The 27,896-nt window shown below is 39.6% G+C and overlaps 1 protein-coding gene across 1 annotated transcript; it reads left to right on the top strand.

Annotated features, from left to right (window-relative positions):
• Nucleotides 1-2,449: 2,449 nt before the first annotated feature.
• Nucleotides 2,450-15,554, top strand: DCTN6 (dynactin subunit 6). The gene is made up of 7 exons (XM_026672909.2): nt 2,450-2,665; nt 3,948-4,012; nt 4,657-4,762; nt 7,356-7,444; nt 12,289-12,336; nt 13,867-14,009; nt 15,285-15,554. Exons 1-7 carry the CDS (start codon nt 2,643-2,645, stop codon nt 15,381-15,383), a joined length of 573 nt encoding a protein of 190 aa, XP_026528694.1. The 5' UTR covers nt 2,450-2,642; the 3' UTR covers nt 15,384-15,554.
• Nucleotides 15,555-27,896: the final 12,342 nt, after the last annotated feature.

The raw sequence follows: 27,896 nt of genomic DNA on the forward strand, positions 1-27,896 counted from the left end.
TAGAGATGGCTAGTTTGCCCTAACATAAAGGTGCTATCTCTCTATATATTTGAAAATAACTTTTTGAAAATAACATTTTTCATAATGGAGCCAAAGAGGACACATTAATTGCCAAGCCATCTGGAAAAAGAATGCCCATTTATGAACTAACTGGTGTTGGCTGACTGAATAGATTATACAATAGAGCCAAAAGTAGATATGGATAGCTGAGGTATGACCCTTTTATCACAAGCCATGAAGAAACCACTAGATAAACTACTAGAATATAGCTAAAAATGTTTTTTGGGGAGGCTTCCCCATTTCACAGAGACTATACTTTTCAAATGCTGCTTTATTGGTGATCTTCCAGCCTTGATCTCACTTAAGTCAAATGCTCATCATACAGCAATGAACTTTTCCTATATGGGATGAGCTAATAGTAGGAGTCGTAAGACAGCGGCCAATTCAATCTGCTTAAGAAATCTAAGTCTCTGCCCTAGATTTCCTGAATACTTCTGTATTAAGAAGAAAAAAAAGGAAATGTGATTTGCTTGCCAAAACAGCATTTTCATTTTGCTTTCATGTCATGAAGTTTGAATTGACAGATTGTGCTTGCCTGATCTGTGGGGCTCTTTCTGGACACTGTTTACAAGAATCACTGGAAGCAGATGAGAGCCTCAATACTGAACTGTTTTAACTTTCCCATTATATATGACATGTTTAAGAAGAATGAGAGAAACACATGTGTGTGTTGCTATTTTTCCCATCATAAGCATGTCAGTTAAGCAGTATCGTCAATGGGGGGAGACAAGGCAGTTGTGATGATAATGAGAATCACTAAGATTTTAGTTGTTGGACTAATAAGAGACAGTTATATACATAATGACAGCTAATTTGATGTAGTGATTAAGACATGAGCTTACAAACTGGGACACTGTGAGTTATAGTCCACAAAGCCAGCAAAGTTACCCTTGGGCCAATCACTTTTTCTCAGCCATAGGAAGGAGGCAATGTTTGCTCAGGCAGTCTCTTGAGAATCAGATATGACTGAAAGAAAGAGAAGAAATATACATAATACTATATAGTTATCCTGTTCATTGGGACTTGAAAGCTGTATTTATTTTTAAACAACTTTTCAAGTTGGTCTTAAATTGGAATTATTTTTCATTACATTATTTTATGTATTTTTACTGAAGTGGTCTTAGATTAAATGCAAATAAAAAGAGAGACAACCAACCACATAACAAACTGTCCACTGACATATTTACTAAAGCTAAATGCCAATGTGGCATATGCAAAAGACATTTTCTCTGATGTTTGCAACACCAGGGCTTCTCCTAGCTCCATAATGGCGAACCTATGGTACGCAAGCCAGAAGTGGCATGCAGAGCCATTACTGCTGGCACGAGAGCCCTCGCCCAGAGCAGGTCTACTGCACGTGTGCATGCCGCCCGCCCGACAGCTGATTGTTGACTATCTGGTGCGCATGCACGGGGGGCAGGGTGATGCATGGAAGACGTGCAAGCATGCGCAAACACGTGATGCGCAGGGGGGATCGCGCAGAGATGTGCAGCGTGCACAGGGGTCGCATGTGCATGCACAAGGGACGTGGGGGGTGCACACATTGCCTTCTGGGTGCTGACATGCAAGCGCACACAGGCGAGCACGAGCGCAATTTTCGCCATGGGAGCCCAAAAAGGTTAGCTACCACTATCCTAGCTTGTTCAAGGTGAGATCTTTCCTCTAACCATCTTGAAATAAAATGCAGTGTTTTTTATGAGGGGCAGTGAGTAGAGACAGAATGGGACACATATTAATATCTTATTTTTCAGAAACCTAACTAGAAGAACAAAGCAACCTCTCTTATTTTTCCAACAAACGTGAAACAGGGGGTCCAGCTTTACAATGAAGTTTTTTTTTACCCTGAGATATAAAGAAACAACCCATTCAGCCTTGGTTGAGAAAGTAAGAAGATACCCGGTCTAAGAAAGATAACCAACGAAGGGTCTTTCTGGTGCCTCCCACCCAGGAACAGACTACCGCCCACAATTTAAACTCAGTACTAAACCCAACCTAGTAGTAAATTGCTATCTTTCCACAAAGCAGTCAAAATGGAATTATTTGTATTGCAGGGTGATAAACACTGTAAAAAAATAATTTTATCCAGTTTGGAACAGACGCTTATGGTTACTGTAAATACCAGTAGTATTGCTTTATTTTAATAGTTTATTAAATACAGTATGCATTATTATAGTAAGCAATAATTTCTGTATTTATTTAGTAAAGTTATTGTATAAACACATATACAATAAATAAAATAACAATAAATAGTATTACATAATTATACATTTAAACATATATACATACACACACACACATATAAAACACAATCTCTTAGACTAGAGATCACTGTGGAGCGGTATTTAAGTCGAAGTGCTACGGCTATCGCTATGATGCGTTGGGGCCTTCTCACTGCTCTTCATCCCCCGCTCCTTCCGCGGCTTGCAAAGCGAGCACGCGCCTCCAGCGCCTCCTGCTGCTCGGGCGACCGAGTTGCAAGGCTGACGAGTTGATTGCCAGCCGCGCTGCCTCGATCCGCTAACTCCGCCACCTCTGCAAGGGAGCCTCGTCGCAGGTCGAGTGATGGATGGGTGAAAGGAAAGATGGCGGAGAAGACGCAGAAGAGGTAAGGGGGCTGGGCGGCCAAGGCTCTGGGCGCAATTAATCTCTGGATCCTTCCCCCGCCCCAAAACCCCCATTGGAGTGATTTTTCTTTAGACGCTCCTTGAGTCCGTTTTTTTCAAGGCTACGTTGTCTGTGAGGATACAAAAAAGGACGCCCGTTTCCTTGCAATGGATCGTTGTTGCTACTAAGCAGCTGCTACCAAGCTGCTGCCATAAGGGTAGCCTCTCAAAGGGAAAGAGGAGATCGGATCTGCCGGTCAATGTCCGTTTTCAACAAGCCCGCCAACAATTCAGCCCAATCGGAGAGAGCCGGTTCGAGGAACGAAAGCGGGCCATTGCTACTCCCGATCCCTTGCCTACACCAAAGGGTGAAATCCAGCTGTTCATCCCGTGGTTTTATTTTTCAGTTTCGGATGTCACTGTGTACAGGAGCATTGATGATTTCTGGAAGATTTCCACAGTTTGCGGAATATCTTGAATGAGGACTTGCATTGATTTAGTTTATTATTGTTGTTGTTATTGTTATTATTTACATTTCACTGAGGTCCTTCATATTAGAAGAAGCCAAACCACCTTATGGATATTCCTAAATCGTGGAAAATAATGAATGAGAATCCAAAATACTTGACTGTGAAAATGTGTTGTTGTTTTCCTACTACTTAATATTATTTCACATTTTTCCTAAGAATTTTAAGTGCATTGCATTCATCAGCTTAGAAATTCTTTAAAAAACTATTAGGCTTGAGTGTTAACATTACCGGTGGAGGTGAGCTAAAGCTTCCCATTGATTTTGCAATTGTTAACACTGATAGTGTGAGACTAGGAGCTGTTTTGTCCATAACAATGTATTTCCATGTCTTCTTAAATCTCTGGTCCAGTGTTTGGAAGTTTAGTTTAGAACTACAGTTAAGGCAGTATTATGGTTTCTCAAAAGTGACATAATGTTTTATTACTGACAAAACAGCTCTCTGCCCTCAAACCGTCTAATTAAACTTAAACTGTCATTGCAGGCAGTTATTGGTTAATAGCTGTGATATGAAATCTCAAGTTACAGAATTTCTCCATTTGGGGTCTTTTAAACTTTTACTGAACACTACTATGACTCATGATTGAGTCTTCTAATCACTTTTGCTTTGTATACTTTCCCCCCGCCCTCCCAGGTACAGTCAGATAGGTAGAGAGCTTTTTAAAATGCATTTCCAAGGATCTGGGACTATCTGACAGTGATGAGCAAATGCATGAGAAAAATGCCAAATCACTGCTATTTGTATATGTCTTTTCTAGTGTGAAGATTGCGCCTGGAGCTGTTGTTTGTGTGGAAAGCGAAATTAAAGGAGATGTGACTATTGGTAAGAGAAAATAATTTTATAGAATGATACAGTTGGGTTAGCCCAACACACTTAATTTGATCATTGAATTAACTTAGGTATCACAATATCATTGAATTATTAACAAATCGTCTATATAGTGTGCTAAGCCACAAAAACTAACCAAAGTTAAAACTAGCAAAGCTTAGAAAGTTAGTACTCATTTTAGGTATGTAAATAGCTAATGGTGTTCTAATAGTTGATCAAGAATGTGGATGATCCCTTGTTATTGTAGTGAAAGATAATGCTTGTATCTGCACTTTTCCCCATCTTTGCTTAATGCTGCTGCCATAATCCTAGTTCTAAACCCTGTTTATCATTCATGTTGCCCTTTCAACAAATGGAGATAACTATATAAAGTAAAAAAAAAGTATTTTTGGTTCAAATGTAGGACAACAAAAATGTTGATGAAGTAAGTTGCAACAAATGATTGTATAATAATGATTGTGATTCTTTCAATGTGTAAATATTACACCCATTTAAAACGGATGAAGAGGGCTGGCAGCAGTCCTGTGTTGATTGAAGCAAATTGGTATTTTCAGATAAATTTGTTCTCAGGATAATACATTCCCTTGAAATATTTTGATGATATATAAGCATTATAGCAATACGTTTTTTTTTTATAGGACCTAGGACAGTGGTTCACCCCAAAGCTCGAATCATTGCAGAAGCTGGACCAATCGTGATTGGGGAAGGTAATCTCATAGAAGAACAGGCAATTATAATTAATGGGTTAGTATAATTTAATCAATCTAAGATATTTATTCATTCATTCCACTTGCATGGCCACTCAACCTATAGCAATTCTGGGCAGTATACAAACAAAAACAATCATTAAAAAATTAAAAGTAGAACAAATTGGCAATAGAGATACGAATCAGTCTAACACCACATTTTCTAGGACTCACTCAATACTCTGGCCAAATGCTTGAGCATTGCCAAGTCTTAAGAATCTTATGAAACTTCAGTTGGGTCAGGGCTATCTGGCTGTTGAGAAGTAGTCTGTTCCACAGGGTTGGCACTGCGACATAGAAAGCATACTGCCTTAGTCACAACAGATAGCATTGCTTGATAGAAGGGATCAGGAACATGCCATCTCTGTTGGAACTAATAACGTGTTCCTGTGGCATCATACATTGCTTGTATTCACTCAGGTAGAAATTAGCAACATGCAGCCATTGAAATAATTTCATACTACCTCCAGTGTAAATTTTTTATTTCTATTTTGTTCAATAGATGGTCAGATCTGTGATCTTAACAGAGAAATTGGGAAATATTAATTGTAATAAATACCAATTCAGTGAAATTGTAAATGCTAAGTATAATAAATGTAATGAATTCAGTGAATTTGTAATGCAGAAATTGATTGCTGAAAATTTAATATGCTTTTTCTATTCATTTGATGACCAGCCATTTTTAATAATGTCATCATGTGTTGCATGCAAAAGGAAAAACATATTTGAAAGATTTGAAGCTTTCTTGATTAGTATAGTGAATATTAATGCGTTGATGTACTTGTAGTTTAGTTTAGTTTATTGTCATTGCACCTCCTACAATGAAATTAAATGCCATCTTCAGTGTACATTATAACTATAAAAATAAAACAAATAGATCCTTCACATTCTACACAATTGAATTGAAAACCCCTGATATTGCATTAATATTGCACTATACAGTAGAATTCAGTATAGTTACTGCTCTGGGATAGAAGCTGTTTTTCAGTCTATTTGTCCTTGTTTTTTACTATCCTTACAGTCTGCCAGATGGTAATAGTTCAAAAAAAGGATGCCCAGGATGAGATGGATCTTTAAGAATGTTTTGAATTTTCTTAAGGCAGCAGGAGCTATAAAGCTCTTCCAAAGAGGGAAGAGGGCAACCAATGATCCTCTGGACAATTATGTTAACCCTCGAGCACTGTCCTATCTGCAACTGTGCAATTGGCAAACCCTACACAGGTGCAGTAAGTTAAAATACTCTTATGGTGCAGTGGTAGAAGGTCACCAGCAGGTTTTCATTTAGTTGTTGTTTTCTGAGAAGTCTCAGGTAGTATAATCTCTGCTGGGCCCTTTTGACCAGTGCTACTTAGCCAGGTCCCGCTGCCAAAGCAGAATCAAGGCCATTATAGAAGACCCCTCACACCCTGGCAATTATCTTTTTGACCTGCTGCCGTCTGGATGGCGTTTTAGGTCAATAAAATCCTACACCACTAGACTAACAAATTGTTTCTTTCCTTGGGCCATCCGAACCGCAAATAAACACAAAGTCACTACCTCATTAAGATGTGAAAAGATGTGAAATCTCAATACCCCATTCAGATGTATAATAGCATATTACAGTACATTCCATCTCTTGTGTATTATACTTGACTAAGGGTTACAGTCAGTGTTGGATGTATATTTTGTGTATATTCATAGACATTGTACTCTCAAATTGCAAATGGTGACGTGGGTACTCTTATCTTTCTTATCTTCATTTTTAAGTGCTTTGGTTTTATTGTATTGCGAACAGTTGCTGGGGTGCATCCACAGTTTCGTTGTACTTGTACAATGACAATAAAGTTCTTCTAATTCTAATACAGTGTGAGCGCCCCAGGTCATATCCTCTTTTATGGTGACACCCAGAAACTTAAAACTGGCCACTTGCTCCACTCCATCTCAATTGATAAGCAAAGTCTGGATGTCTGATCTGTTCCTTCTATAGTCCACTACAAGCTCCTTGATCTTATTGGTATTAAGGACCAAGTTATTATCTCCACACCATGAAAGCAACCGGTCCACCTCATCTCAATAGGTAGACTCATCCCCCCCGGAGATTTGTCCCACCACTGTTATATCATCTGCAAATTTAATAATAGTATTACTGGTATGAGTGAGAATGTAGCCATGCACATAAAGAGTATAGAGTAATGGACTCAAGGTGCAACCCTGTGGTGTACCAGTGTTAAGAATATTCCTGTGCTCTCCTGTCATCAATTTATATAAAATATGTAAACATTATTCATTCTAGAGAAGCATTTTGAATCAGTATGTTGAATGGGGGTTCATAAAATTGAGGTTTTGTTGTATTTCAGATTTAAATTTTCCTGTAAACCTATTCTTAGTTCAGTTTTCCATAGCATATCTTTGAATCTTTATATTATTATGTTTATTTTGTCAAAACATTCTTACAAAATGATCTCTGTATTATGGAAGAAACTTGATTGACAGTTGGTGAGTCTGTTTGATATAGAATAACAGCTTAATGAAAAGGTTCAAGTTAGTATTAAATTTTAAAGATAAAATTCTTGGTTTTAAGAGCATGACATGCCTGTTTTCCATCTCTACAGCTATCCTGAAAATATGATTCCTAATACAGAGGAAGTAGGAACCAAACCGATGGTCATTGGCACTAATAATGTGTTTGAAGTTGGCTGTTGTATCCTTTTGAAGAATAAATTAAAAGATTAGAAAGATATATGTTTGCATCAGACATTAAGTATCCGTGATGTAATCTTAGATCCCTAATTTGTGGCTAAAGGGATTGGTTGGGATGTATGTTGTTTGCTATTAAGGACTTATTAATTGTATTTAGTGGCTTCAGTAAAACAGATAAAATATAATTTGTTTAATTGCAATTATTTTCCACACTTTGTTAATTTAGTAGAGAAAAAAAATCTCATTGATTCATTGCTGCTGCATAAAATTCAGTTTGTAACAACTGTAATGTCATAGAATAGGATGCCTTTTAAGTATCGTATTTTTCGCTCTATAAGATGCACTCCCCCCCCCCAAAAAAAGTGGATGGAAATATCTGTGTGTCTTATAAAGCAAATATTGCGGTGGGGGAGGGGGGGAGTTCTCTGCCGCGGCCTGTCACTGCTGCCACTGTTCACCACCACCAGGGAGCGCTGGAGCCTTCGCTGCCAAGCAGTTGATTGGCAGTTGGATCGGCCTCCTTGAATACCGCCAATCAGCTGTTCTAGGTGGCAGGGATCATCGCCGCTGCCACCAATCACAGCCGCCTAGAACAGCTGATCAGCGATATTCCGGGAGGCCGATGCAACCGCCAATCAGCTGCTCGGCAGCAACGGCTCCAGTGTTCCCCAGCAGCGGCAGCAGTTCAGCTCCGTTGACCAGTGGTGGGTGCAACAGAGCGGAGCCCTGACAAGCCACGTGCTGGGGCTGCAATAACGTGCTGAAGCTGTTTTCTGTTTGCTGCAAGGACGCTAGCCAGGTGAATACCGAGTGGATGTTGGGAGGCAGAGGCAGATTTTTTTTCTTGTTTTGCTTCCCAAAAGCTAGGTGCGCCTTAAGTGCTGGAGCATCTTTTTTTTTTTTTTTAAGCAAGTTTTATTAATTTCAAAAACAAACAAATCATCATCAACCATTACACATTTGAACCTTTTTCCATTATAGATTTAACAAGTCAGATAAAACCTTATCTTATACAATACATTTCTATATTATTTCATCTATTTCTTTCTGACTTGATTATCGTCACTCTCTTTCTATGTTTCTACAAGGTTTCACCAATACTCTCAAAGACATAAACAGACACAAACATACATATAAAAAATCTTTTAGTAAAGTAACTTGGCCCCAGGTACCTCTCTTTATATGGGCTTTGATTATATTCATGCTCATCTTACAGATCATTACCTATTTTATTTACCATTCTGTATCTTCTATATAAACTTCTCCACACATTTCACTCTTCATAATTCTATCTTATTCAATCCATCTTAATTTAAATCATTATATTTGTATCTTTTGCCCATCCTTTATTATCCCTCTATCTCATTCCTTATAATGAAAAAAAAAAAAAAGAGTTTCTCCTGAAATCACTAATCAGAGCATGATGCCTTTCTATCCTCTCCCTAAATTAATTAGATTAACATTTATAAACACCTAATACCCAATTTGATTCTGCTTGGTACATTCTATCTACTAATTTTTACTTTTAGTAACAATAAAAACAGAATAAAAATCAAAAATGTTTAAATACATAATATCCTCCTAAATACGTAGTTAAATAATAAATCTAAATAATAAATCTTATAGCATTCTCATTGCCTTTCCCTTCAATATTTTATTACATTTTAAAAATCAATCATTATTAAACATTTCAACATTTTAATTTCTTATTAACTCTTAAGCCATTCTAATTTTCTATTTCTAATACAAATGTTACAATACCATCTTGTGTACCTTGCAGAATCTTTTTTAAGAAAATTTATGCTTTACCCATTATCCCTAAAAAAGATTCCTCTTTTCCCATCTAATTTTAAAACTTTGTGGCTTTTCTCCGCCTTTCCCCTTTCTTTCTTCCCCCACCAAATCTTCCTACCCCCCTTCTTCTAACCTCTGTCTTGCCGGCATCCCTTCTCTGTTGTATTCCCTTTTTCTCTTGTTTGCTATAATTGTATTTATTTTGCATCATATTTTTCTCTTTCTTAAATGTTTTTTTAGATCTTAAGTCCTTCATTTTCCTCGCTTTCTTCCTTCCTTCTTTCTTTCTTAGATAAATTTTGGGATTCATTGAAGATGGCGTCTTCATCTTCTTCTTGTTGTTCTTCTACTTCCATCTGTATTGTCTGTTCATAGTTAACCAACGCCATTTCTAAAAAAAGAAAAGCTTTTTCCATACCATCTTTACAGGCTGCTTTTGTTTGCTCATATTCATCCCTCAGTTCCTCAAAGGAAAAAGCCATTGTAGATCTTTTCTTTTCTTTTTTTCCCTCTTTCTTCTCACACCAACCAAAATATTCCAAAAGAAAAATAAGACAATCCCAAAGTCCACAATCCTCAATCAATCCAAGCCAAGCCAAAAAACCCCCTTTCTCTTCCAGGGGTAGTATCAGACAAAGAAAAAAAGAAAATTCAAATCTGTGTTCTGAAGCCTTATTAAGATTTTATTTCTGTTTTCAAATCCTTAAGGCATCTCCTCCAACAAAGTCCAACCAGATAAATATATTTTTTGTCCTCTCCCTTCCGACTTATCCCAAAAAGCTAGTTTTACCTGAAAAAAACAGGTTTCTCAATATCCATTTATTAATTCCGTCGGGGGAGAGTAAACTTTCCTTTCAGCACCTCAGAATTGCCGCTTATTTTCTCTTGTGGAAAAAATCACCCAAAAAGCCATCATTTTCAGGAATTAAATTAAATATATCTTAGAGTCCTGGGTCGACCAAAGAAGACTTTCACTTTTAAAAACTTTCTCCTCTTCCTCCAGCGCATACTTGCCCAGCTGCCGGCTTCTTTGTGGCGGCCATTACGGACCGCCGCTGCACCGTCTTGGTAAAAGGAGGTTCTGCCAGCTAGGGAGGGGTCTGCAACACCCCAAACCCTTTCCGGATCCCCCTACCTTCAGCTGCCCTGCAGTGGCCTTGCTCCGCACCCTTTCGGATCGGAGCCCCAAAAGCGGCTAGCGCGCAGGGATCGCGCAGCTTCGCGAATCCCTACCGCTCGCAAAGCCGACAAACCGGAAATTCCGTGCTGGAGCATCTTATAGTGCAAAAAATACAGCATATTGTCTGTTTGATATAGAATAACAGCTTAATGAAAAGGTTCAAGTTAGTATTAAATTTTAAAGATAAAATTCTTGGTTTTAAGAGCATGACATGCCTGTTTTCCATCTCTACAGCTATCCTGAAAATATGATTCCTAATACAGAGGAAGTAGGAACCAAACCGATGGTCATTGGCACTAATAATGTGTTTGAAGTTGGCTGTTGTATCCTTTTGAAGAATAAATTAAAAGATTAGAAAGATATATGTTTGCATCAGACATTAAGTATCCGTGATGTAATCTTAGATCCCTAATTTGTGGCTAAAGGGATTGGTTGGGATGTATGTTGTTTGCTATTAAGGACTTATTAATTGTATTTAGTGGCTTCAGTAAAACAGATAAAATATAATTTGTTTAATTGCAATTATTTTCCACACTTTGTTAATTTAGTAGAGAAAAAAATCTCATTGATTCATTGCTGCTGCATAAAATTCAGTTTGTAACAACTGTAATGTCATAGAATAGGATGCCTTTTAAGTATTGTATTTTTCGCTCTATAAGATGCACTTCCCCCCACAAAAAAGTGGATGGAAATATCTGTGTGTCTTATAAAGCAAATATTGCGGTGGGGAGGGGAGTTCTCTGCAGCGGCCTTTCACTGCTGCCACTGTTCACCACCACCAGGGAATGCTGGAGCCTTCGCTACCAAGCAGTTGATTGGCAGTTGGATCTGCCTCCTTGAATACCGCCAATCAGCTGTTCTAGGTGGCAGGGATCATCGCCGCTGCCACCAATCACAGCCGCCTAGAACAGCTGATCAGCGATATTCCGGGAGGCCGATGCAACCGCCAATCAGCTGCTCGGCAGCGACAGCTCCAGTGTTCCCCAGCAGCGGCAGCAGTTCAGCTCCGTTGACCGGTGGTGGGTGCAACAGAGCGGAGCCCTGACGAGCCACGTGCTGGGGCTGCGATAACGTGCTGAAGCTGTTTTCTGTTTGCTGCAAGGGCGCTAGCCAGGTGAATACCGAGTGGATGTTGGGAGGCAGAGGCAGATTTTTTTTTTCTTGTTTTGCTTCCCAAAAGCTAGGTGCCTTATGTGCTGGAGCATCTTATAGTGCAAAAAATACAGCATATTGTCTAAGATCCATGGTAGCTTTTGGTCAAATGAAAAAAATGGAGGATGTTATTTCAGCTTTTTTAAAATAACATATTATGGTGTTTGTTAGAATATTTTGCTAAAGAGAGACTTTTCACTAGTTTACTGTAATTTCTTTTTAACTTTATTGCATGGGATCTAATTCACTTGTCTGAAATGATAAGAATCTCCTGCTTGTACAGGGGGTTGCAGTAGAAGACCTCTAAGGTCCCTTCCAACTCTGTTATTCTGTTATTCTTCTGTATCCAAAGCTATAAAGTTAGGATAATGGTCTCCCAGGATCTTTCCTGAAGGCGGTGGAGCTGTAAAACAGTGATCCCCAACCTTTTTTATGGCGCGGCCCGGTACCGGCATCAGCTGGGCGCCGCCATCTTGTTTTGATGAAAAAGTGCTTCTGGTGAGCTTTCTACCCGGAAAAGCTCACCAGAAGCACTTTTTCATCAAAACAAGATGGCGGCGCCCAGCAAACCAGCGGCCCGGTAGGACTTGTTCCACGGACCGGTACCGGTCCGCGGACTGGTGGTTGGGGACCCCTGCTGTAAAAGATCTCTTGCTATATCAGGGAGAACTGAGGATATGGGAAACTTGCAGACAAATATTCTTAACTATGGCTTACAGATTCTCAAGCCATGAAAATAGGAGATAACAATGTAATTGAGTCAAAAGGTAAGTATGTGGTGATTATTTTGTACAACTTAAAAATAAGTGGGAAAACACCAATCCTTTCTTCAGTTATATGAAATTTAAACATAATTACAAAGGAGTATAAATTATATTATTATGATATAGCACTATCAGTAAAAACCTAGAAAATATTCTTGCCTCAGCGGTTGAATACAGCCAATCTTCAAAGCCTTTCAAAAAAAAATACGGCACTCGTTTCATTTGCAGGCCTGTAAGAATAGCCCCCACCATGCACCTCATTTTGAGGGTGGGCAATAGTTAATTGTGGAGTAGTGCAGCAGAAGAAAGATATAGAAAAATTACCTGCTTTGCACTGGCAATATATTGGGAGATCCAAACTGGGTATACTGTAAAATGATTCCGGGCAGTCCATTTAACAAATACTACTGCAAATGGTACCATCTTGGCACCTTTCCCAGAACAAAGGTCATTATTAATTTATTTAATTTGCTGCCCATTTATCTCACTACTGAAATGAAGGTATGTATGCTTCCTGGAGACCACTTTAATCATCTAATCAGTAGTCTGCCAGGAAATACATATGATTACATAGGGAAAGGATGATCAACCGCTGCAAAATTGTTCTCTTGCAGACTGGCAATGAGATGATGGATAAATTTTCTAAAGAGCCCACAGCTTCCACGGCAGATCCAGCCCTAACCAAAACAATTCTTACACTGACAGGCCTGTTCCCTTCAAGGTGGGGCGGGGGGAGCACCAATGCAGAGGGTGAGCCACACGGTTTCTGGACAAATAGCATCTCCATCTCGTTAGGAGGGTTTTATCTTACGTGGACCTACAGCCTCTAGCGGAGGGTCACCACATTTCCGGTCAGTCTCCAGATGGAGATACATAATTAAGTATTTTCTGTATATATTATGCTGCCTGCTATCATGATGTGGAAACATTATTCTTTGCAACTAAACAACACATCAGCTAACTGCCTGAATTCTAGGAGAGGAAGAGGGCTCCTTGTGCCATTCTTTCTTAGCACAGTGACCAATCAATATGAAATGATAAGGGCCTAGCACTTAGACTTATATACTGCTTCACAATGCTTTACAACTCTCTGAGCAGTTTTACAGAGTCAGCCTATTGCCCCCAACAATCTGGGTCCTCATTTTACCAACCTCGGAAGGATGGAAGGCTGAGTCAACCTTGAGCCTGGTGAGATTCATACTGCCAAAGTGCAGGCAGCCAGCAATCAGCAGAAGTAGCCTGCAGTACTGCATTCTAAACCACTGCGCCACCACAGTGCCTTTACTTAGCACTTAGATTTATATGCCTTTAGATTTATATAGTGCTTTACAGCCCTCTCTCTGGGGTTTGCAGAGTCAGCATATTGCCCCCAACATTTTGGGTCCTTTACCCCACCATTTAGAAAAGCATTGCCTAAACACAGAGAAGACTGTAGACATAAAAGGATGTTTCTTTCACTCATACGCACGCCTCTTTGCTCTGGCTCTTGCATTTCTCTGTCAAGATCACTTTTCTTACTCTCTACATCTACAGCATTTGTTGGTAAAAATGTGATCCTAACCAGTGGCTGCATTATCGGTGCCTGCTGCAATGTCAACACGTACGAAGTCATCCCTGAGAACACTGTCATCTACGGAGCAGACTGTCTTCGTCGAGTGCAAATTGAACGGCCACAGGTGAGTAGGCGACAAGCGTGCAAGGCAGCTTGAAATCTTCAGTCATCAGATTGCCTGGTTTGTGGGGTGCGAGTTTTCCAATCCAGTCAGTGAGCAGAGCCCTGAAAAATGTGCACTTTGTGATTTGTATGCCATTAATATTCTGTTGATAAAGTTTTCCTACTTTGGTATCAGATTTAACCAAATTTGTGGGGGGGAGGAGAGTCAAAATCTTTGCAATATAAGTAGCATTGGATAGAGAAGATTGTGTCCAGATAGTTTGGTCTGAGGGTCCAGTTGAGATAGGACAGAGGCGCATTTCTCTTTCTTGCCTTTTCCTTTACAGATCATTGTGTCTTTTGTGGATGATCAATCTCTATTTCTCCAAGGATAAGGGACACACTGTTTGATAAAAGAGTTTTGTGACTTTTGTTAATGACCTATGATTTCAGATAAATGGGCAAACTGAGGTTAAGTCAGCTTATGCTGTTGGGTTTATTTTTAGAGTGCTACTATTATGACAATAGTTTGTAAATTCACATGTAATATAAAAACAGAAACCTGCTTTAAAATAATGATTCTGGTTTCCTAGCTGGTTGAAGGAGCCAGAGTAGCCAAGGATCAGATGATGAATGACAACTGACACTCATGTCCATATTCAGACCTAGCTAACTAGCTTTTCAGTCCGGTCTTCCTCAGCGTGAAACAATGGAGAAGGGCTTCAACATTTCCTCAATTACTGCACAAGGTGTGGAGAACTGAAGTAATTTTGGGAATATTGCTGAAGCTTTCATTGCTTCATGCAAAAAGAGTGGTTTAAAATGTGTTTGCCTTCTATTTGTGAGGAAGACATTTGTGATGTGTCATTTGAGAGAAGGGGAAATTGGGAAACAAATTTTCTTAATAGGAATTATCTTAAAACAAGTCAGTCCTTTGATCCATCTAACCTAATGATATCAACACTGATTGGTGACAGTAGTCATACATTTCAGGCAGGAGTTTTCCAGTTAGAAAAACTGAATCTTCGGTGTGACATTGTCCATGAAAGAGGCTATCACATCTTTTACTGCTGAGTTAAAGCCTTCCCTTCAAGTCATCAGAGAGCTAGATAGGTTGCATTTCTGTACCAAAGTAAACAATTGAGTCTTCCTCAAATCTTCCGGATCACAATTTCTATAGTCTGTGAGCATTAGCCATGCTGATGGGGATATATGGAAGTTGTGGTCCAGTTGCTTCTTTTAAGCAGATGTGTTTAGATTTATGTATATTTTCCTAACATTGTGCTTTTCATTTTAGCCACAAACATTACAGCTGGACTTTCTCATGAAAATCCTCCCAAACTATCATCATCTCAAAAAGATGATGAAAGCAACATCAACACCTGTGAAGAGCTGAAAGCTTTCCTGGATCATGGTCAAAATTATATCGGAGATGTACTACTTGCTTTCTGGACTTTGTGTTTGCAAGAGCTTTTTTTTTTTTTTTGCTTAGTCTGGAAATCTTGTCATGCAGCTTAATTTTATTTATTAAAATATAAAAAATAAAAAATGCGCCATTGTCACATTCCCCTTGATAGTGTATATTTTTAGTGGACTTCATTATCTCTATTGCTTCTTGTTTTTTTCTTTGTTAATGAAGTCAGGGAACTGTCAAACTCATCTTTCATACTGATGCTATCTTGGATGTCACCTCATTTTCCCAGTAAACCTGACTTCGAGTTCTGTTGATTGGAGACAGTGGGAATGGTCCAGTTCATTTGGAAGGCAGCAACCGCAGTACTGCACAAAAAGAAGAGTTTAAAAAAAAGACTTGTTAATTTCAATAGATACATTTTAGATTATTGCATATCCTTAGTGCTTTCCTTTAATAATTGAAACTGCACATGTAACTTCAGACAAGGTCAAACAAATATGTAGCTCAGTAACTCATCTGGAGTTGATATCCTGAAGGCTTCATGTTGTGGCCTCAATCCAGACTTGTTTTTATACATGCTGCATGTAACAGTGAAAAAAGATTCTGCTGTCAGAAATACAACATGTGGTGTTCTCCTGTGCATAACATTGCAGACAGACCTACATTCCCTTGAGAATAAGCCTCACCAAACATATTTGGGACTTCTCTTTTGTATAACCTCCAGAGGTAAAACTTTGTTAATCATTTTAAACAATATCATTGTCTTCATAAGCCTCTTGTTACGATTACTGTCCCTGCGACTGCTCATATAACGTATTAAACCATGAAATAATACAGAAAAAAATTAGGCATTTATAACCAAGATAAAAACTTTGTTAGCATTTCCTCTAAACATACTGTGTGTGCAAACAAAGCTGTCAGTTCCCCTTTTGACATGTAAATGTATGGAGCTACTGGAACTAGATTTTTCCTACAGTTTATTCAGTAGTGTAAGAAAGCCCAGGCGATTAGCACTTCTCAAAGATGTTGAATGCCTTGTTTTTACACTTCCCAATCCTTTTCCCAAAAGCTTTTATAAACAGACTTGTAAACAGTGTTTACATTTTTCAGTGCTATTTCTGAAGCTAAAAGTCCCCTTCTGTGATTCATTTTATTTTGGGAATAACTTGGAAGCATTTCTTAAAACCAATGTTTTCAACATGCAAAATGCATCTGAAGACTTCTAGTCAAATCACACCTGGATAATGGTCAATTAAAAAGCATAAAAGGTATATGAGTCTAAAATTTTCTAAAAGCTAAAAAAGTATTAAAAGTATATAAAAACTAGTCTAAAAAATAAAAGGTTTAAGAACATTAGATGGATGTAGTGGGAGCATAAAGATTAGTATATGGCACCTTACAAAGTACTAGTATCGGGTGGGTTCTACCGGTTCTGTCCACCTCTGTAGAGCAGCAGACATAGAACCGGTTCTGTGTCTGTTGATGTTTTTGCCCACCCACCCACCTGGGCTCTTACCTGATCTTTATTTCCTGATTTTTCAACTTCAGCTGCCCAACGAGCCACAGCTGCAGTTAAAAAAACAAGAAAAGAGGGCTGTTTCAAAGGCTGCTTCTGATTTACAGGCTTGCGGGCAGGGAAGCTAGTAAATCCCGAACCGGTTGTTAACCGTTTCTTATCCCACCTCTGACTAGTATGATGAACTAGGTGCTCATCTAGTCTTAATTTATGGCACCAGTCATCATCTGATATATTTTAAATGCTGCACAGAACCTGACAACTATATGTTGGGGTAGGATTGGTATCTGAAAGCAGCAGAGAGGTAATAGATTTGTCCTCTACGCTTTTGGTATTTGTGTAGTAATGGTGAAATGAGGCTAGTACAGTCTCTGTAATACAGACACTGGAGAAGCACATGCTTTGTTGCTTCTGACTTCTGTCCAGAGTCACAGGGGCATTGTCTCGCTTCCTGTCTGAGTTTTCAAGGACAGCTGAGGGAAGGGTATGACATAAGGCCAGAGTAAAGGCCCTCTGGTGTTAGTTAAGTATATCACAGAGGAGGCTTCAGTGGCAATAAAGATGGAGGACCTGACTAGATCCAATTGACTCTGGGTACTTGTAATATGCTATGTGCTCACACAAGGTGAGAGGCTGAGTCTATAGGAATTGCAAGGTTAAGTTCCAGAGTCCATGGTTCTTTTCCTATGAACACTTCTTCACATAACCCTCATCTGCATAATGTCCTTTCTCACTGGCTTATAGCAGATCTTGGTAGGGCACTGCAGTTACAAGATTCAGTGTAGTTTCCTCGTATAATCCTCAACTGAACGAGAATATACACAAAAAATACAGGGAAAAAGCAGAATGAACATATTCAGATACCAAAAGACTTAAAAGCTGATATTAACATCGGCGACAGAGATGAGCTTGTTACTTTTTTAAAAAAAGAAATGGCATTTCAGAAACTAAATAGTTACAACATGATGATCTCACAAAGTTTTTTTAAATTATTTTTTTCAACATTGTAGATTTTTGTTAAGCATTGCTAATAAACAGAAGGGGTTATGTTACTTTGTTTTGTGGACAAATGGAGATAATAATGGGAGATTGAGAAAAGGATATTTGGATAAAAACCCCGAATTTAACAGTTTATCTCAGAAAAGTACCTGATAGTTGGTAGTATCATCAAATACCTACATATTCCAAACAGGAAATACCCTTCTGATAGTCCCACACCATGAAAGTCTTAGATGCTTGTCTATGTCACTACTGTTTTAGGGACTAATTGAAAGCTGCACTTGGGACCGCCAGTCTCGTGTAATCCGGCTGGGATGAGCTCTGAAATTTTATAATGGAATTTCCTTGATCAGTAATGGGGGGTTGCCCACCGAACACTCTTTCAAGTGACAATGGAGGAGTCTCTTGATCACACCTTTGCTACCTAAAGTCTACTCCCAACCATCGGAGCAAGCCATGAACAGCCAGAGGCATGTTTAAGACATCATATCTTGCCACTGGCCTACTGGCACTAGCATCCAATGGGGACCTCAGATCCTCCTACCTTATGCTTGTTCTGTTTACAGGCTACTCAAAGCCTTAGCATCTAGGAGCACAATCAGAAGCCAATCAATCACCGAGACCTGGAAAGCCGAGCAGAGTGCAAAGTCAGATTTAACAGATAATCAGAGTTGGAAGGGACCTTGTAGGTCATCTAGTCCAACCTCCCACCCAAGCAGGAGACCCTACACCATTTCTGACAAATGGCAGTCCAATCTCTTCTTGAAAGTCTCAACTGATGGTGCTCCCACAACTTCCGAGGGTAAGCTGTTCCATTGGTTGATTGTTCTCACTGTCAGAAAGTTTCTCCTTGTTTCCAGGTTAAATCTCTCCTTGTTCAGTTTCCATCCGTTATTCCTTGTCTGGCCTACAGGCGCTTTAGAAAATAGCTTGACCCCTTCCTCCCTGTGGCAGCCCCTCAAATATTGGAAGACCGCTATCATATCTCCCCTGGTCCTTCTCTTTACTAGACTAGCCAAGCCCAGTTCCTGCAACCGTTTGTTGTATGTTTTAGCCTCCAGTCCAGCATTAGCCATGTGAATCCACTAACTCCCTCCATCATTAGCCAACCACTTGGTTCAAAGGAGAAGGATAGCTGCTTGAGAAAGCCAAGGGGAGTCACACAACTGGACTGATATAAGGAGATGCTTCACACCCAATCAAAGAAAAGCAGAAGCAAACAATCCAACTCTTAAAAAAAATAGCACTAAACTTTATATGTGTCAAAAGTCTATCTGGTATTTGTACAAATGTGAAGTGGTAAAAAAAAGGGCCAAACTTTGCTCAGGCAAAATCTTTAGGCATATACAGCAGCTTGTTCTGTATTAGTTACAGATATGTGAAACCCCAGATTATTTTCAAATCTCTGATACTTATGGCAATTTCCACGCCCCAAACTGAATCTTTTGATTCTCATTTAATGTAACTTATGCAGATACTATTCAATAGTTGTGTGTCTTCTTAAAATTGATTGCCATCTCATGTTACTACATACTTGATCTTTTCTTTGAATAGCATTTGTTGGGTTCCAATTAAGGTGGTAAATTGCTTTGTTTCCTTAATTCACAAATACATAAAATGGACAGTGTGCTAGAGAGGAAGAGAAGATGAAAGGCAGTGGCAAACTTGGAGACATTCATAAAGAATAACGGTACTTTTGTGTCAACAAAAATCTTTTTTGTGCTATGCTAACATCCAGATTGAAAGGTGGACCCTGAAAAAGAGTGAGAGAAAAAGATAACTGCTTTCAATATATGGATCTGGAAATAGTTTTTAAGAGTGGCATGGATAAATCAATCAGTCCTGGGCTAAGAAAATACTACAGAGAATAGGGAAGATGACCTTGATGGAGATATGTAAGAACTGTTACTCAGACCAAAAAAGGTTGAAGCAACTTTTAAGTGCAGAGCTGTGAGATGACATCTGGAAATGCCTCAGGCAGGCACCTCTCTAATTCACTCACTTATAAGAAGAGGAATAGATACAGCACAATCAGACATTCAAGAGGCTGTTATTTTAGTCAATCAGAATAAAAGTAATTTTAGCCTCCCTGTGAAGCTAATTTCATGGTGTTATATACTTAGTGAGGGTTGAAGCAACAGCAACAAGCAGAAATTCACATACTTTTGGCTTGTGATGGCCTATTAGTTGTTGGACTCAGCGGTGGGCTGCTGGGGGTTTGCAGGGGTTCGGGAGAGCCCCTAGCTAAGATCCTGTGCAATTCGGAAAACCCCCAAACCCCACTCCTGGCTGGCCCCACACACCCACCCTGCCCTGCCCCTCCCAGAAGTCCCCACGGAGCCCATTTTGGATGCAGGTAAGTGCAGGGCATGCACGGAGGTTCGGGGAGGGTGAAAAACGGGCCTCCCAGAAGTTCGGGAAGGCTGCAAATGGGTCAGTTTTCACCCTCTCGGAGAGGCTCGAGGAAAACCTTTGGAGCCCCCCTCCACCATGGTGCAGGAGGCTGACTAGGACACACCCACCATGGCCACTCAGCAACTGGGCAGAGAACCCTTTGCTAAAAATTTTGAAGCCCACCCCTGGTTGGACTAGAAAAATAGCTATGATTGGCAAGACTGAGGGATGTGGAAAAAGGGAGACCACCGAGAAGGTGGATGAATTTGATAAAAAAAGGTTTTTCCTTGGAGACAGGTCAGAGTAGTGGCTGTTAGGGATACACCCTAGCAGAATTTGCACGGCAGTCAGGCAGGCAGGCAAATATGTGAGATAAACGTTTTTGTAGCTTACACTCAGTAAAACAGATACACTGTGCTAGTTAAATAGTTTATTCCAGTAAGAGTTTTATCATAGTCAAACAGTCCATATATCATTCACTAGTTCAGTCCGTTCGGAGATTATTAAGTTGCAAAGTCCAGTGTCGAAAAAGAGGTTAGTAAACTTACAAATATCAGTCCAGTAATATATATCCTCGCAGTAGAAATATAAAGAAGTCAAACCTCCTTTCTTCCTTCGACGTTCAAAAACTCAGCAGCAGGGAACACGCAGTTAGCAAACCATCAATCCAGCATAGTTAGCAATCCAGCAGGTTCTCTTGCTCCCTCTTATGGCGGTTTTACAACTGCACCCAAAATTACATGCTTTGCAGTTTAAAGTGACACACACTTAAACTTACTATCATAGTTTATATATATTATTTTACCCAAACTACGTTAGGTAACCTTGTTATTCCTAACAGTGGCTACAGTATTTCTCTAAACAGTAAACAGCTGTTAGAACTCAATGGCATATAAGTAAATTAATATTATAGGCAGCTCTTGGGCTAAGAACAAATTCCATTCCTAGCTTTGTCTTTAACTCAAATTTCTACTTAAGTCATAACTTGTCCTTCAAACAGACCACCACTTACTAAAAATGGTGGATGGATGGTTGTTTCTTCCTCTAGCTGATGAACCACTCAAGCCACATTATGCTTTTGGGAACTGCTGAAAATTGAGCTATATATTAAAAATATGTGGCTTCAGAACTTCAACAGCTCAGAGAAGGAGAACACTGTTCACCATTTTTAGTAAGAGACAGCCTGTTCATATCTAGGGGTTGTTCTTAAATTGGACATTCTTAACCCAGGGATTGGTAGTACATTCAGGAGAATGGCGAACACGCTTTCTTTGAATAAGAGAATTGGCTGTCCTACCATTCGTTTTTATTGCTCCGCTTCATAGGAGAGCTGTGCATGTTCTATAACAATATTTCTTAAAATATATTCTGTGAAACATCATTCCCCAAACAACTTGAATACGTTCCACAACCACCAGGTGGGGTTTGGGGTAAAAAAATTTTTTTTTAACATAATGCATAATCAAACTTTGGAATTTGCTACCATAAGATGTAGTGCTGAGTTGGACCAATTCATCGAAGTCATGGGGATCAATAGCTATTATTAGAATGTGATTAAAACATGTTTTATTTCAATATTCCTTTTTTAAAAGGAAATGTACTGCACGTGAGTGTGTGCGCGTGTTTGTGTGTTTGTGCTCCATGTTTTTTTTTTAAAGTCTCAGCTCATGATCTTGTCCAAGCATGAAAATGTAAGCGCATCAGCGTAAAAGGCTGAGTTGTAAATAATTCTTTAGGAACTGTAGAAAGGAAAAGGGAGCCTTGCCCTTTAAGGAAAAGGCAAAGCTCTTTCCTTTGTGAATTCAAATTTCCCAGCTGGGAGATTTACTGCAAAATGATTGGTCAGCTGCATTGGCAGTCAGAATCAGTTTATTAATAGGAAGGCAGGTAAGAAGAAATCCTACAGCATTCCTGAGACTAATTTAATCTTGTGAGTAGAAAAACCCCTTTCTTATACCCTTCAGGTCCTTTGATTTGGATGTGAAGTCTTTGATTTGTGTGTGTGTGATGAGTTCCTGTCTCTTTGAGATTGGGATCTTTTCCTGGGATCTTGGTAGGAGTAATTGTTTTATAGTAGCTGCTTGTTCACTTTGTAGCTGCTTGTTGCATTAGGTTGTAATATCCTGAGTTTATGCCTTTTGGTTTGCTATCATGGTTTTAAATCTTTTTCTTCCTGCCATGTTTTTTATGACTGCATTTTGATGAGTATTTCCTTTTCTCATGTGTCTTGATCCTTTTTCCTTTTCGAGTTTGCTTTTTACAAGTTTTTTTTATAGCTTGCCATCTATTTGATTTCTATGGGAAAGGGTCTTAACTAATTTGTAGGCTTTTTCTGTATCCCATGCAAAGGTGGGAGCTAATGGAGCTGACCCTGCTCACCTCTCCTTTCTTTTAGGGGAATTTTCCTTCCCCTTCTAATGTTTTAAGATTTCTTTTCTTTTCCTAGAAGAGGGGGGAATTGTAACTTCCAACAGAACTTTCTGTCTACTTTGGTCCACGTATTTAAATAGGATTTAGAACAGTTGTTTCACTTAACCAGAAACAAAGAACAAATAGCATGCTGACCAAGTGATCTGTTGACCCCAAAGAGAACAAAAAGGGGTTAGCATCACAGAGACAATTATCCAAATGTAGCATTTTCATGATCTCCCCTCATCTCCAGTAAGAACTTAAACCACTATAAAAATAAATTTGAACATTGCTACTGTAATATTATTGCTCATTATTACTAAAGGGCCTAGCATTACTAGTATGGGGGGAAACCCTTCTTTGTTTGCATTGAGTAGCAAACAAAGAAAGCCATTTTTTCACGCCTTACTTGTGAAATTTCAGTGCCACATGTCTTGCCACTGCTGAAATGAGAAGGATAGACTAGGTAGATCTCAGTAGTCTAGTTTTGGCAAGTAACTACCGTGTTTCTCATATAATAAGGCCGGGTCTTATTTTTTTTTTGAGCCCCGAAAAAATGGCTAGGCCGTCTTTTCGGGGGTGACTTAATTCCCCCCCCCTTGCATCTTCGGGTGGGCGGGCAGCGATGGCTTGGATGTTGACCTCGGCGTTGGTAGGCCACTTCGTATCGGGGTCAACGCAGGCAGCACCATATCCAGGTGTGCAACAAAAGTGCTTCCTAATGGCAAGCCCCCCGACCATTCCCCCCCATTTCGCATGTTTTAATATAGGCCTTAATTTGGGGGGAGGGGCTTAATTTCATTTCATGCCTATAAAACATGCTGGGACTTCCTATTGGGGGAGGCCATATTGTTGGAGAAACAGGGTACATAATGTTTTGATTGGCCCTTTAGATATTCCTGGTCTTTTGCATCTGGTGCCTTAGAGACACGATGACAGTTCCTGGAAATTTCAACCTATTCAGCAAAGTTCATACTCCTACTGGCCAGTTCTTGCAGTTTAGTCCATAAGACCAGTGATGTGGGCTCTTTAAATCCCACTTGCTCCCACTCTGAGGGTGATCAAACTGGCTCTCATAGCCCTTTGTGTTGCAAGAGACATCTGATGGAGCAAGAGTCCCAAAACCTCATGAGAGCCCAGAGCAAATTGCCTGGTTCTTTGGTTTGGATCCTGGCCATTTTCTCTGAGGACATAATCACGTATGTACTCTCAAACATGCAATAGCCACCCACTATCTCCTGGAAGTCACCTTATCTTTCTAATAATACACACATCTGCTAATCATAATTATTTCTAAGGAACGTGTGCAAGCTTGCAACAAGGCTTCCAAGATATCAAATGAATGCAGAGTAACATCTCCCTCCCCACATTCCAATGGTAAAAAGTCATTAGAGGAAAGGCTAATGAGTCAAAATTGCTCTGATAAGAGAGCTGGTATAGCTAGACCTCTGGGAGGCCCAAGGGCTTAAAACAGACTGGGTAAATATTTTAAACAATGCTGAGGAAAGCACAGGAAATTAAATGGCAAGGGAGTCACCTAGGCTGCAAAAACCATAAAAATTGCCTGAAGGAACTAAACTGCCCCAACCCTGTTCTGCTCTGATCCTAGAAAGTTATAGTGCAGCTTCATCAAGCATAGCACATTTTCTCTAGCCATGTGATCCTGCCAGAGTATCAAGAGAAGGGCCCCTGCCTGGGCATTGTGGTACATTTCTGAATACATACATCTGTCAAATGCTTTTAATGGTCACATAATTCTCATGCTCAATTAGGTAACATGTTCTTTTCAGACTGGAATCAACATGCTAGTTTTCAATTGGTGTGAGAGGGAAAATACGGACACGGGTATTTAGGGAGCAGACACACCTAAAGATGCATAGCCAGAATGACACAATTTCACTTTCTCATTGGCTTTGTGCCTGCACCCTGACCCCTGACTATGTAATCAACAAGTGGATATTGCCGACAGTGTTCCGAACTAGCAGGCTCGTAAGCCTGCAAACCTGACTGGCCGTTCCACAAGCAGGCTCGTAATCCTGCACATTTGATTGGTCCGTTAACAGCGGGTCGTGATTGGTCATTCTGGACTGATCTGATTGGCTAGTTAACAGGCTGCCGCGATTGGACACTCCAAGCGCGGCAAACTTAAACCATTGGACGCTTTGACAGCAGCCAGCTCTATAAAAAGGAGCTGCTGCTGCTATCCTTTTAGCTGTTTCCTGAAGTCACAAATAAAGAGTTGGAGTCACTATTCGATGTCTCGCCTCCGTTATTGCGCCCACTCTCCGAGATAGAACAGACAGGATGGGGGGTGAAAAGTTAATCTCTATTCAAGCTGCTTTTTAAGACAAAGAATGGAAGAAAAAGGAGCATCAATCACCTTGGGATTGACCTTTGACAATTAACAACTGTATAACAGAATGAGCAAATACATTGCTAGGATGGTCACGGTCTTTTCACTCTGCTGAGATTTATTGTGTTTCTTTTAAAGTGTGTAATTATTTCTAAAGTTATGGTATGTAGGTCACAACACATACACACACCCTCAGTATGTGAAGATTTTGCAAAGTTAGTGTTTTCTCTGATGCGCCTGTGGAATCCATATGTGAATGACTATTTCACCTTCATCCTCTAGGCATCTTTAGGTATTACTGGCAAAAGGGGTAATGGCAAGATAATCAGCCATTTTTTTCTCTCTGTTGCTTTGCTTTTGGTGGTGTCAAGACGTTTAAAACATGTATGTAGGTATATGTATTTTAACATATGGTACTGGATCAGTACAAGGTCTGTTTTGGATACCATCAGTTGGTACTAACAAATTGTATTTCTTCTACTGGTTGCCATCATTGCATTGAATAAATGAATAAATGATAGATTCATTTAGCAGTAGTTTATAAGATCCTATTTACTATCAAGGTAAAGTCTACCATCACATTTTCTTCCAAAGACTGTGTTTGGTAAAGCAATCTTGAATATAAAATTTGGCATGGGAGAGAGGGGTTTTAGTCTCTCCGCACCTCCTTTTTTCTGAACACACAGTCAAATATTATCAAGCAATTGGACTGTAATGTTTCTACCATGCCTCTAACCTAGCATTGCTCTGAGGAAGTCGCTAGCAGAGCTGATTAAGCTTGTAATAGCTTCTGATAGAGAAGAGGCCCCACCAGGAAACATTTTGGATAAATGGATAAATGGAAACAGTAGGACAGGGACGGTAGGCACGCTGGTGCACTTATGCACGCTCCCTTACAGACCTCTCAGGAATGGAGTGAGGTTCACAGTAGAAAGTTTAAGGTTAAAGTTTTTTGGGGGTTGAGGATTTTACTACCCTCCTCAAAACATAAGCTGGTTCTTCGGGATATCTACTCTACCTTAAGTTCAGACGTGTCTTAATGTGTAATTGACTAAGTGAGAAACCATGAAATTTCATATTGAGTTTCTCTTCCACATCCTGTCTGGTCCAATAGAATGTTGAAATGTTTTGCTTGTTTCTTTTTGACATACTTCAGGAATTTACCAGTGTGAATAACAACTGCCATGGGATCAGAGGAAAAAATATCATCTCTGTCACACACAACACTGTTGGGAAGATGGAACAAACATACCATCTTCCAACTTTTGAAAACATGTTCCGTGCACACAAACTCAAGGGCCGCCTAAATATTTTGGTTTCCTTTGGTGTTCCCCCAGGCCTCTAGTTATGTCCAGCTCTCTATTTGCTGATATTACTTGCTGTTCTTTCATTAGTAATCTTGACTTTTACCAGCCCACCTCGAGGTCTCTGGTGTGTTCCACATCACTTTGACAGCTTGTCTGACTGCCAAGAAGACTTTCAATCTCTGCACTGTATTACGTGTTTTGCTTTGCTTTTTAATCAAAATTGGCTTGGTTTGAGTCATCTAGACATGCTGTTTATGTGGCCAATTTCCTTTATAAAGCAAAACAATGGGTAGCAATTTTAATCCCCACTCAGGCAACACACAGCCTGACCTACAAGTGCAGCCATTCCCTCCTTTGCCTGAATGTAGTCACAGAGGAAGCTGAAGGAACTAAAAAGCAAGATGTTCAAAATTTCAAGATACTCAAAATGGAGTCACAAAGTGGAGGGCACCTGAGGGTAGGACAAGAAGTAATAGATGGAAGATTATCAAAGAGTGATCCAAACTAGAACTAAGGAAAAGTTTCCTATTAATGAGAAAAATTAATTAATTAGTGGAATGGCTTGTCTCCAGGAGTTGTAGATGCTCCGCCACTGGAGGTTTTTAAGAAGAGATTAGACAGCCATTTGTCAAAAATCGGTACAGGGTCTCTTGTTTGAGCAGGGTATTGGACTAGAAGACCTCCAAGTTCCCTTCCAATTCTATTATTCTGTAATTCCATAATTTTGTATAGAACTATGCCTAGCACTAGGGGCCAAGTGTTCCTGAGGAGCCATTCCCGTTCTGTACTCATGATAATGTCCAGGAGCTACTATATGGCTCCAGTCAGAGCTACATTTGTGTTGATCGTGTTCCAGGTAGCAGCTTCTTTTTTAACATTTGAAATTGAGTTTATGACAATTTATTTTAGATAGATAGGATTGCAGATCTAAAAACCCCATTAGAACTGGTCTATAACTTGGTCTATACCAGAGTGGCTGTGGTTTCAAGAAGCAAAGGCTTCAGTCAACAAAATTGAATATACTACTTGTTTGTATCTATTAATCTGAGAAATTGTGGTCAATGTGAATTAAAAAAAACTGGGCTTATATCCAGGTGGATGAACAGCCAAAAAATCAAGACTATTCAGAGAAGAAGAGTGGGGGAAAGGTAGATTCAAGGAGGGTGGATTTGTGGTTTAACAGCATGCCTAAAGATAAAAATCTCAGGAGCCCTAAAAGAATGATAACCACAAGTGCCTCTTGATCATCAAGCCTGCAGATGGATGGAGCAATTTAAGGCTGCCCGTCTACCTTAAAACAAAGAAGTCCCAAGAAACTTACTTTAGAGAAAGGAATGTGATTAGCTGAAGCTTCATAACTTGAAGGAATCCTAAAACAACAGTGATATTGTTCTCTAAATGTGGAGGAAGAGAAACCTGTTTATCTGTTTAAGTCAGATAAGTGTGTGTTTGTGGGGGGGATTTTAAAGCACTGTTACTGTTAAATAGGATAAAACATAAATAAGTGAGGCAATTAA

The sequence above is a fragment of the Notechis scutatus genome, chromosome 2 (assembly GCF_049901735.1).
Source record: "Notechis scutatus isolate UNSWTSFEM ecotype Mainland chromosome 2, rNotScu1.2, whole genome shotgun sequence".
In the NCBI taxonomy this organism is placed as follows: Eukaryota; Metazoa; Chordata; class Lepidosauria; order Squamata; family Elapidae; genus Notechis; species Notechis scutatus.

Excerpts from the sequence above, each read along its gene's own strand:
- DCTN6 (XM_026672909.2), top strand. The coding sequence starts at position 2,643 with ATGGCGGAGAAGACGCAGAAGAG. Across the intron at positions 4,013-4,656 it reads TAAAGGAGATGTGACTATTG|GACCTAGGACAGTGGTTCAC; the intron begins GTAAGAGAAAAT and ends TTTTTTTTATAG. Across the intron at positions 7,445-12,288 it reads TGTGTTTGAAGTTGGCTGTT|ATTCTCAAGCCATGAAAATA; the intron begins GTATCCTTTTGA and ends TATGGCTTACAG.